The 10,634-nt window shown below is 32.3% G+C and overlaps 1 protein-coding gene across 1 annotated transcript; it reads left to right on the top strand.

The window, feature by feature from the left end:
• Nucleotides 1-1,088: 1,088 nt before the first annotated feature.
• On the top strand, nucleotides 1,089-10,041 carry Hr83 (nuclear hormone receptor 83). Its single transcript, XM_088233674.1, has 5 exons — nucleotides 1,089-1,095; nucleotides 3,743-3,883; nucleotides 4,704-4,796; nucleotides 7,183-7,437; nucleotides 9,896-10,041. Exons 1-5 carry the CDS (start codon nucleotides 1,089-1,091, stop codon nucleotides 10,039-10,041), a joined length of 642 nt encoding a protein of 213 aa, XP_088089800.1.
• The last annotated feature ends 593 nt before the right edge of the window (nucleotides 10,042-10,634 follow it).

The following is a 10,634-nucleotide window of genomic DNA, read 5'->3' on the forward strand; positions in this document are numbered from 1 at the left end:
TAGTAGTAAAGTGGTTGGCGCATTTGCTTGCCATGCTTAAGGTTCGATTCCCGAAATGGTTGACATAAAATATTTGTTTTAAAAGCTGATTTTCCAATGAAGTACTTAACTTTTTTGCAATCATTCATTTTGCTTTTTTTTCAAAATGAAAATTTTAAACTTGTAACTAAAAGAGTTGACAAAAAAACATTGCTTTTTGTAAGAGCGAAACCGATAAAACCCAAGGTCTTTAAAATGTTTTTTTTTTGGGTATGTGGAGTTATTAATTTAACTGAAGATCGTAGATACGCTGGTTGTGTTCTCACCGAGAATCGAACTCGGAACCTTCTGTGCGAGAGTTAAACGTCTTTACCACTACACCACAGAGGCCGCTAACGACTGATTTAACAATGCAGTGCCCTATGCACCACTGGGTGTGGATAAGGTTTAGGTGATGAAGATACATTTTTTTGTAAAAATATTTTATTTGATGCCTGTTTTGGGCTTGATAATTTTTTCTTGCGAAACTTTTTTGGCAGTATTTTTTTTTTGCCATTTTAAATTAACTTTTCTTTTATATTATTTTATTTATTTTTAATTTATTTTATTAATTCAAAATTGCACTCATTTACATATTCATGAATTATTAAGGCTTTTTAGGCTGTGCCCGTGTTAAGCCATAATAATTAACAAGAATAAAAAAAACCTGCTAAAAAAAAAAAACATTATAATATGTGATGCAATATAACAGCAAACGAAAAAAATAAAGTATTAATAATAAAACAATAAATAATAACGTTCTATAGAAGAAAATATAAGAAAATATTCAAATAATAAGATTTCGAGTACAACTAAATTTTCTTACTACATTAAAAAAAAATGGAGATCTATACATTGTTTTTTTTTATAATGTATAAATAAATAACTTACGATATTTTAATATAATAACGAAAGAAAAAACAATTTTGGACACCCTTAAATTATTTCTGATAACTGACCAATAAAACCCTTTGATCGCCTGTCAATTTGTGACGGCTGGCTACCTCACAAGTGGCATGTCACGTGCCTTAATGACGTCACACGGCGAGCCACCTCATTTGACACCTAAAATGGCGGGTAATACTTGAGGCGTTATAAAAAAGGCGGGAAATCCCTTGCGCTGTCACTTTGATTTCGGAAACGGAAGTGGAAGAAGATACATCGGTTTTTAAAATCAGGACTCCAAACGAAAAAAAATCATTTCGTTTGATAAATTATTTGCAGACAAACAAATGGGTATGTACCTATTGAAATACATTTACTTTTAATTTAAAGCACAAATAAATTGCTTCCGTTTTTTTTTTAATGAAGAGAAAAAGAGGACACAACAAGAAAAAATACAACAAGAGAGATACAACAATAATTTATTATCATTCATTATTTTATAATGAATCAGTCGATTTAACGTAGTTACACAGAAAGAAGCCAGTCCACAATTTAAAAAAAAATAGATATTGGTGTTATCGAGTGCAAAAAGGTCAATTCTATATTCTGCTAAAAACAGCCAGACCGCTTTCATTTAAAAATAACTGTAATAATCACCTTCTGAAAATAGTGTTGATCACAAAAATGGCATTTCACAATTTGCAGAAAACACCCACAGCACTAAAAACATCTCACGATATTTTAAAAATCATTAAAACTAGTCAAATACATAATGAGATTCTTGTTTGTACTACATAAAAAAAACGAATGTTTGCTTTATTTATCATTTTTCAAAGTCAAAAACATTCCAACAGTTGAATAGATTTATTATTTACTCTTCTCAAAAATGTACTATTATCTCAGTTTCACTTTTTTATGGCTGGCTGCCTTCTGCATAACTACGTTTAATTATTCATAGCATCTCGACAGTACACTGCGCAAATATCGAGAGAAGCTTTGGCAGCTTTATTCCTTAACGCGAATAGAAGGAGGTGTCGAAAATGCTCACTTGCGTCTACTTGACATTGCATTATGAAGGCATATAATCAAATAAAATAATACGTGTAACGTAAAAGCGAATACAACGTCTTGTTAGGCAAAAATGTTTCTTTTGAATGACGTATAACCTTTTTCATTTTGTTTTATATTTGGTGCTCATTTTTAAATCTAGAAAAAAGGGGACACAATTAATGTTAACACCTGACACATACAAGTTTATTTCCAGGGAATCTAAATGACACTAGAGAATTTGAAAACGAGGAAGTGTCTACTCGTAAGGCCATTATAATTTATTCTTTATCATGGATTTTGGAAGTCTAGGCATTTACCGAGATTATGGCCGCCTTAAGTTTTTCGCTGTATAATATTAGTTTTCTGTGTTTAAATATAAAAAAAGCTTAATTAGTGCTTAGAAAATACGCGGTGACTGAGAATTTTGATGAATAGGCGCCGTTTCCCCGGAAGGGTAGGCCGAAGGATAGAACGCCACATCATTATATATTTGCATACATATCTCGCTTCCTTTACATTCATGCATCTTCTTATGCACGCGCACCGATTATTCTTTACCGACTTGTAATATGTCCATCTTTAAGTATTTGTTGGATTTGGTCATGCCATGTCTTTTTCGGTCTTCCTCGATTTCTGCATCCATCAACTTTCACACTGTAAATATTTTTAACCATTCTTTTGATGTCCATTTGCTCTACGTGTCCAAACCAACGCAGAGCTCCTTTCTTGATTTTGTCGATAGTGCTTATCTCAGCCTTACGTAATGTACAGATCTCAACATTTGTGCATCTATCGTATTTACCACACATTCGCCTGAGAGATCGCATTTCGAAAGCATTCAGCCTACTTTCGTCCCTGTATTTCCATATCCATACTTCGCTCCCATACATCAATGTCGGAACCAGGACTCCATTGCGGACTGCTTATTTTGCCCCTTGCGACAAACATTTATTTGCCAAGATTGATATAAGTTCACTTGCTTAAGTGTATGCCTGACTAAAATTTACAAAGTCAAAATTTCGTTGTCCCGTTATCCGCACCTCAAAACTAGACCGAGATTGACTTTTATATCCAATTTCCCGTAAGGCTAAACTTCTTCATTAGTAATTTGAGGATTTAAAGCGTGCTTAGGAATGACGTGCATTACGTTATTTTTTGTTGTTAACAAAATAAAGGACTATTTGGTGAAACCAATTTTTTAAGATTTCAGCTTTAAAATACTGTTTTAAATCCATCTGCGAACGTCGCTATAATTTATGTTACATTAAACAAAAGACCAGATATTTTAAAACATAGTAAATAATTAACAAAACTTTGGACAAAACAAACAGACAGGCGCCGTGGGGCATTTGGTTAGACGGCTAACTGTGAAACTGGCGTTACGGGTTCGATACCTGCCAGTTGCAAGAAAAAAATTCAAGATTTTTTTTATCTCAATTAGTCTGGGTGTTGTAATATTTTTTTCATAACCTCCTTCCGTATCCCTTCTATCTCACCTGCTGACAAACCTCTTAATGAATAAAAAATAATAAAAAACTCACGTGCTATTTAAATACCTATTTTCCATCATTTACAAAATTAATCGTTTATTTAGGTTTTTTATATCAAAATACGACTTCTCTATTAAAAAAAAAAAAGAGTTAAATATATCAAGTCTTGTTTTCTATGTAGACTATCACGCGACATCATAGCCAAAAGATACGTCTTCTTTCTACTCTGCGTTTTCAGTCAAATTTTCCTTATAATTTTTAATGAGCAATATAAGTAGTCATTTTGTTTTGCTTTCTAGGGCGAAATCTCCCGAATCCAGTATCTTGCAGAGTCTGCGGAGACAGGAGTTTTGGTAAACACTATGGAGTTTTCTGTTGCGATGGTTGTTCCTGTTTCTTCAAAAGGAGTGTCAGGAGAAGTATGTCCTACGTCTGTATTGGTAAGATATCAAATTATGTGTCTCCGTCATTAAAAGTTTTGAAAAGTTATTTATTTTTAAATTCATAAAAAATGGATTATTCACCTATCGGCCATTAGGAAAGGATTATGATTTACAATATACCTATCATCGTAAATGTGTTGTTTCTTCCACAATACAGACTTGCCTAGAATGCCTAGTGAGGCAGGTAAAATTAAAAAAAAAAAAAAACTATCGACGTGCTAATAAGCGACGTGATAACAACTTCTCACCATGGTTGTTTATCGTATTTGCGATCACAAAGGAACATCAAAATATTTACGTTTCGCGACGTATAATCCTGCTGCGCAATCACTTATTTGAATTTCACCGGTGTAAATATGGAAAATATTGAAAAACTGCTATTTTTATTTATTATTTATCATGCCATTTATCGCATTAAGCCGGCGGTTGGCGATCCAAATGTCAAGCAAAGCAGTCGCCATAGTAATTGTAATTTAATTTTCACTTTTTTGTATTAGATACGCCTTACTATTTAGCAAATGCAATATATTGTATTATTTTTTATAGTTAACTCCGATTTTTAGCTAATGAACTGTATTTATTTACGAGGAAAACAAAAAACAAACCAACACGAGCGTTAACCTACAGATTACACACGCGTTGACTTATAACTGCGACAACTTCAGCATGTTCATTGTTGTTCATTGTGGTCGCTCAAATGCTTTGCATGTTTTTAAGCACGTCGATAGTTATTTGTGATTGACCTACAGGGCTCCTTTATCTCTGTTGTGATTTGTTGATTCCTATTTTAGTAAATATTTTACATTTGATTTAACAGGAAAGGGAAGTTGTACTGTTGATAAAGCAAGAAGAAATTGGTGCCCATATTGTCGGCTCGAAAAGTGCTTCTCCGTCAAAATGAACGCTGCAGGTAAAAAAAAACGTTATTATTAATTAAAGTTCAAATTATATTTTTTTAAATGATTTATTATGTTAAAGAAACGTATGAACTTTTAATAGTATTACAATTTTTTAACAAAATTTCTCAAGAACATATTTTTTTAAATAATTAAAAATATTTTAACGTTTTCAATTTCTTTTATTTCACCAGGTAACTAATTGTACAGCTTCAATCCCCTATAGGTACAATGAATTTTGAGACTGTTTTTCTCCTCATTGGTAATCTTATCCTTTTTATCCTTAGTTTCATAAGCATGACATTGTTGGTAAAATTTAATTATATTTTTAATTTTATTTATCTCCTTAATTATTCATGCATCAAATTTTCTACATTCTATTTAACTTCTTGCTATGCTGTGAGCAAGCCAATTTCTTTGTGCATTTTTTCTTTATTAGAATACATATTTGTTTTGAGTAAAATCCACGTGACCTTTTTTTAAGTATTTGGTTATTTTTCATTTCCCCTTCATTACCTAAAAATATGATAAAAGTACAGTAATTTATGTGTTTACTGACTAATTAATAAAAAAATAAATTATTGACAGTTCTTGATGGAATTTCATTGGTAATTAAAGGGTCCACGGCAAAAACGGTCTAACGAATTTTACAGGAGCGCAAAAACAAGATTAAAAACTATAATGTGGGATAATGGGTTCTTATGTTTAATAAAACAGGTTTTCATTTTGTGTATAATATATTTTTACAATCGCTATACAAAATTACCAAAAACGCCGACTTCAACTAAAAAAAACAATCCATTCTTTAACACACAAAAACTGTTTCACTAAAGTAATCGTCGCATTTTTAACTGTTTTTTTTTGCCAACTGTGACTACATTTTTTTCCCAATAATAAGACAAAGAGATACATTTTGTAAGTTTTAAATACTATATTCTATTGATCTCTTTCAGGGTGAAAAAATGGCATCAAACCTCGAAAGTAGAAAAATGGAATGGGTCCGTTTTTAAATACACTTCAATTAAATAATAACTTTAATACCTATAAAAAAAACTTTTGGCAAATACTTAAAAAGTACAAAGTTTCTTATAATTTTCCTATTCGAAGTTTTCCCATACCTTTATATTTAATAACCATACGTGTTAAGAACTACATCCAAGTACTTACTGGGGTGAGTTATTTGAATAAAGATGTTTATTAAACGTATTAGAATTATGATTTTCAAACGCCAATGTATTTTTTTTTTTTTTTTTTCTATTTTGTCCGCTTTCAGGTCTAATGGCCAGAGCATTTCTCACGATATAATAGGTGTCGGGTTCGATTCTCGACTTGGTTGACAAAAAATGTTTATTTAAAAGATTGTTTTTACACGATAATATTTCATAGTCCCTGATCATGATCCCTATTTAATGATCACTGATCATTTTGCGTTCATGTAATGAAAAATAATCGAGATACGCTGCGTTGAGTGTACTTATTCTGTTCCTTATGCATAAGGTGTGGGTAGGGAAATTCTGACGATGTAAACATAACCCAAATGAGAACACAAAAATTCAACGTGATTTTTATCAAGCCTAGGTGTTCTGTACTGTAATTCACCACAGTTATTGGGCCACCTGGTCTACTATGGTATCAAAAAAAGAAAAAAGACAAATACAAACAATAAAATTAACTAAAAATTAAATTAACAAATTACAACAGGGATGGAGAATACCTTAAAGTAAGGAATATGGAAGTCTAGGCATTTACAGGGCTTATGACCTGTCATTGGCTGGTTTAAGTGACCATTTTATTCACTGTGTAACATTCACCATTTTGCCTATGTTTGAACATCCATATTTCTTAAATTCAACCATTTGTTGATTTTAGTGAAGTTAACGGGCTGAAACCTTTATTGTTGTGAAAAGATTCATCTGACTGAATTATTTCACATACTAGGCAACGCCTGAAAACAATTTTCCAATTTTCGAACTTCTTCTTGGACCAGTTGGTTTTATTACAATATTAGGCGGCCTCCGTAGTGTAGTGGTCAAGACGCTTGACTCACGTACGGAAGGTTCCGGGTTCGATTCCCGGTGAGAACACAAAAATTAAAATGTGATTTTTCTCAAGCCTGGATGCTCTGTGATGTAATTCACCACTGTAATTAGGCCTCCTGGCCTGTTGTGGTGCAAAAAAAAAAAAAAAAAGTAACAAAAAAGTAACATTAGAGTTTGTCCAAATGTTTGTAGACAAAGAACTGGATGCCACCCCTCGGGAGTCTTTAAGATTAACATCCCTGTTGTAATTTGTTAATCTTAATGACTCCCGAGGGGTGAAATCCAGTCTTTTGTCTACAAACATTTGCACAAACTCAAATATTGTAAAAATGAAATATCTACAAATTGTTTGTTTTTCCAGCTGTACAGGAAGAACGGGGGCCAAGATTGTCGAAAAACCGTATATTTATAACACCGTGCCCCGAAAATAAATTATTATCACCACACTCTCTACTATTCAATAGAGATGTGGCAACATTCAGACAGCCACTAGGCCCGAAGCCTAATTTGAATTCAGAACGAGGCGCCTTCACGAAAATTTTCAAAGCAAACATCTGTCAAAGTTTCGGCGGGAATCGCCATTTTACTACGCCTCTAAATTATTTCCCAACTTCAGGTAAGAATTTATCTTAATATTTAAGTATTTTAGATGAAGAAAAGTAATGGTATAAGTTTCTATGGATTTACTTTAGGAGAGTTTTGTTTTAGAAAAAAATGATTTAAAGAAAATAATGGGTATAATCTTAGTTAATCTAGTGGTAATCATTTTTTTTATAAAAAATAATGTTTTAACATAAGCAGAGTGGTGAATGTTACACAGTGTTTACTTAAACCAGAGAATGACATGTATCATAAGTCCTGTAAATGCCAGGACTTCCATATTCTCTTCTTAAAAATGTTTTCCCTCTCTGTTGCAACAAATTTAATACTCAATTAAAAACAAAAACTTGTCTCTCAACAGTTTTTACTAAATAAGTATTTTTTTGATCAATCAATATGTATGTATTTAAGTTTTTTTAAATATTTTTAAAATTATGATTCAATTATTGGCGATCAATAATTGAAATCAAATTAATTATTATCGTTGTCATCGAGCCAGTTCCTACCAATGCTTTTTTGTCCATTCCAGGGGTGGTGAAATATTGCAGCGAACCACCCCTTTAAAAAAAAAAAAACATTTTTTTTTTTAAAAAGCAAACATATTTTAAAAATTTAATACATAAAAGGTACATGACAAGTATATTGTGAATAACAAGACTCAGTAAGCTAATTTTTGTGGCTTGTCGGTCGGTGAAGATCCTTTACAAATGAAACTAATTATTTTTCATATACTTTTTTTTTTAAAGAAATATTTCCGTTCTTACGATTTCCCAAATATTTCATTTTTTCCATTTTCAACGAGTTGTAAATAACTCACTATTAGAAAATGGGAATCAAGTTGGGGTACAGTAGGATTCGAACCACGGGCCTTTGAGCTGCGAGTCCGAGACACTAGCCACGAGACCACAACCCGATTCAAATAATATTACACTATTATCTAATACTAATACTGATTACCAAACTATACGTCTACATAGACGTCTATATATACACATATACATAATATCATTTTTTGAATGACACAAACATTTAATAATAATAATAAAAAATGACGGAGTTAAAATAAGAAATATGTACATAAGAGGTGCAAAGTTTTTTCCAATCATCCATAAACTTTTGATCGAATAACCACCCTCTTATTTTGTTATTTGCTTATAATTTTGCACCTTGTCTCTCTTGGTAATACCATTTCTAAGACTAGTTGGCTTCAAATTGATCTGGTAACAAGACACACTTAACACGGTTATTTTATTCTATTTTATTTAGGAAATCAACAGTTCTACATACATATTTATATTAAACAAACAGATATAGTGTATAAACTCAGAACTAATAACAGATTTCTATAAAGTATACAAAGTTAGTAAAGAAAATATATTACATATTAAATAAATACATATAAGTTTAAAATTAAGACGACAAAAATTGAAGACAAAATTGCACTGGAAAACGTACATGACGATGACATAACATTAACCAAAAATGCTGACTTCCACAAATATAATACCTGACAACAACAACACTACCCTATTAAAAAAGCAAAGACAAACGTAGGAGTGTTCTTTTTCCATATTTGTTGCGTATCTTCAGCTTAACTAAACCTTTATTTTGTTTGAATCGCGTAATCGATTACTGTATTGAATATTAGTATGGCAGGATCCTATTTTATTGATTAGTTTATGTATGAGAAGTAATTTTTTGGCGTACTTATTGCTAAAAGCCATATCTTTTGATCAACCAAAAAACAGACTGGTCGAAAAAAGAGTTAGTTATAAATAATTGAAAATAACAGCGGTTTTTTAATGGGGAAATAAAGCTTGCGCATATAAAATAAATGTACATAATGTTATACATATCAAAAGATGATGAATGTGCGATCAGGTGTTGAGTTTTAAAGGAGAGAGGAAAAGGAACCAGGAAAGGAAGTGAAGCAGATTTTTTTTTTAATATAGAGAGGTTACGGTTCGAACCGTCAGTAGGGTCGCAATGAGTCACATCTTGCTGGAGGGTGTGATTCTATTTAATGCTGCAAATGCCCAGTTGCATTCCACCGGCAACACTACTGACTAGTCCAATTCTTTAGCGTCCACGTCGCGAACCCCGGTCAATGGGACCACACTCATAACGGTGTGAACACAGCAGATAACGAGAGGATGTAAGGCGAGTTTATGGCGCCTCAAAACTAGAACCAACCAGCTAAGGGAAAATAACCTCAACAAATAAGACTATATAAAAAGTATCGTTTTAGGCATTTCTTGAAAGTGTCCAGGGGTTAGTGCATTTTTCACATGAAGAGGTAGCTCATTCCAAAGACTGGCACCTTGAACAGAAAATAAATAGCTGAAAATGAATTTATGATTTATCCAATAAGATCACATCTCGAAAACTAAAATACACATTTAATTTAATGAAATTTAATGTAAAATTGGTCTAAATCAAATTAATTGTTAAAGTCTGATATTGGAATTTACTAGGTGACATTGTCCAAGGGTTGGTGACAAACATTACATTCGCGGCTTTGAAGGCCGCTAGAAAAAATGAAGAGTTCTTACATCTAAGTCGAAGCGATCAAAATTATATATTGAAACACGTCTGGAGTGAGCTTTTTATTCTGAGGTAACAGTTTTTTAGGTGTGCAAATGCACGCATACACACACTCCTGTTTGCACATACGCATAAACGCACATTCACACGCACACGCATTTCACAAGCTTATTAATTTATTAGAATATTGAAAAAGAAAAAAGAAAATAAAATTGATTAGCACATAATAAAATTGCATTTGCAGCAGCATTATGTAAAAGCATTTCAGTTCATCAACAAAATTCTTCAACTCTGGCTGATTCACCAATGTTTACGATTAATGATTTATTTTTTACATTTAAGGGCTGCTTTCTGGCCAATAGACCCTTGTCCTTGGCTCCCAGTGAGGATAGTGACAGCAATACAGTTCTGTAGGCAGGTGGATGTCTCTCAAGTTGAGAGGAGACTGTTGGAGACCCTTGTCCTTTGTCGAATTGGTGAGCAAATGTAAATAAATAATCATTACAAGTGAGATGGAAATGCAAAGCTATTTTTGGGGAAGAAAATATAGGCTTTTAGATTACCATATTGCATTCTCAAATAAATTCTCAACTCAATTGATATTAATTCTAATCATAGTCTTGCTCCTGAACAGTAAACGTCGTGGTCTCTTGGAATGTATGACTCTAT

This window comes from Micrasema longulum, unplaced genomic scaffold (genome assembly GCF_059751315.1).
Source record: "Micrasema longulum isolate JH-2025_06_02 unplaced genomic scaffold, ASM5975131v1 h1tg000010l, whole genome shotgun sequence".
Lineage (NCBI taxonomy): Eukaryota > Metazoa > Arthropoda > Insecta > Trichoptera > Brachycentridae > Micrasema > Micrasema longulum.

What these genes read in the sequence shown, in the direction of transcription:
- Hr83 (XM_088233674.1), top strand. An exon ending in TATGTCCTACGTCTGTATTG is followed by an intron (nt 3,884 to 4,703) that starts GTAAGATATCAA and finishes TTGATTTAACAG; the next exon opens with GAAAGGGAAGTTGTACTGTT. An exon ending in CGTCAAAATGAACGCTGCAG is followed by an intron (nt 4,797 to 7,182) that starts GTAAAAAAAAAC and finishes TTGTTTTTCCAG; the next exon opens with CTGTACAGGAAGAACGGGGG.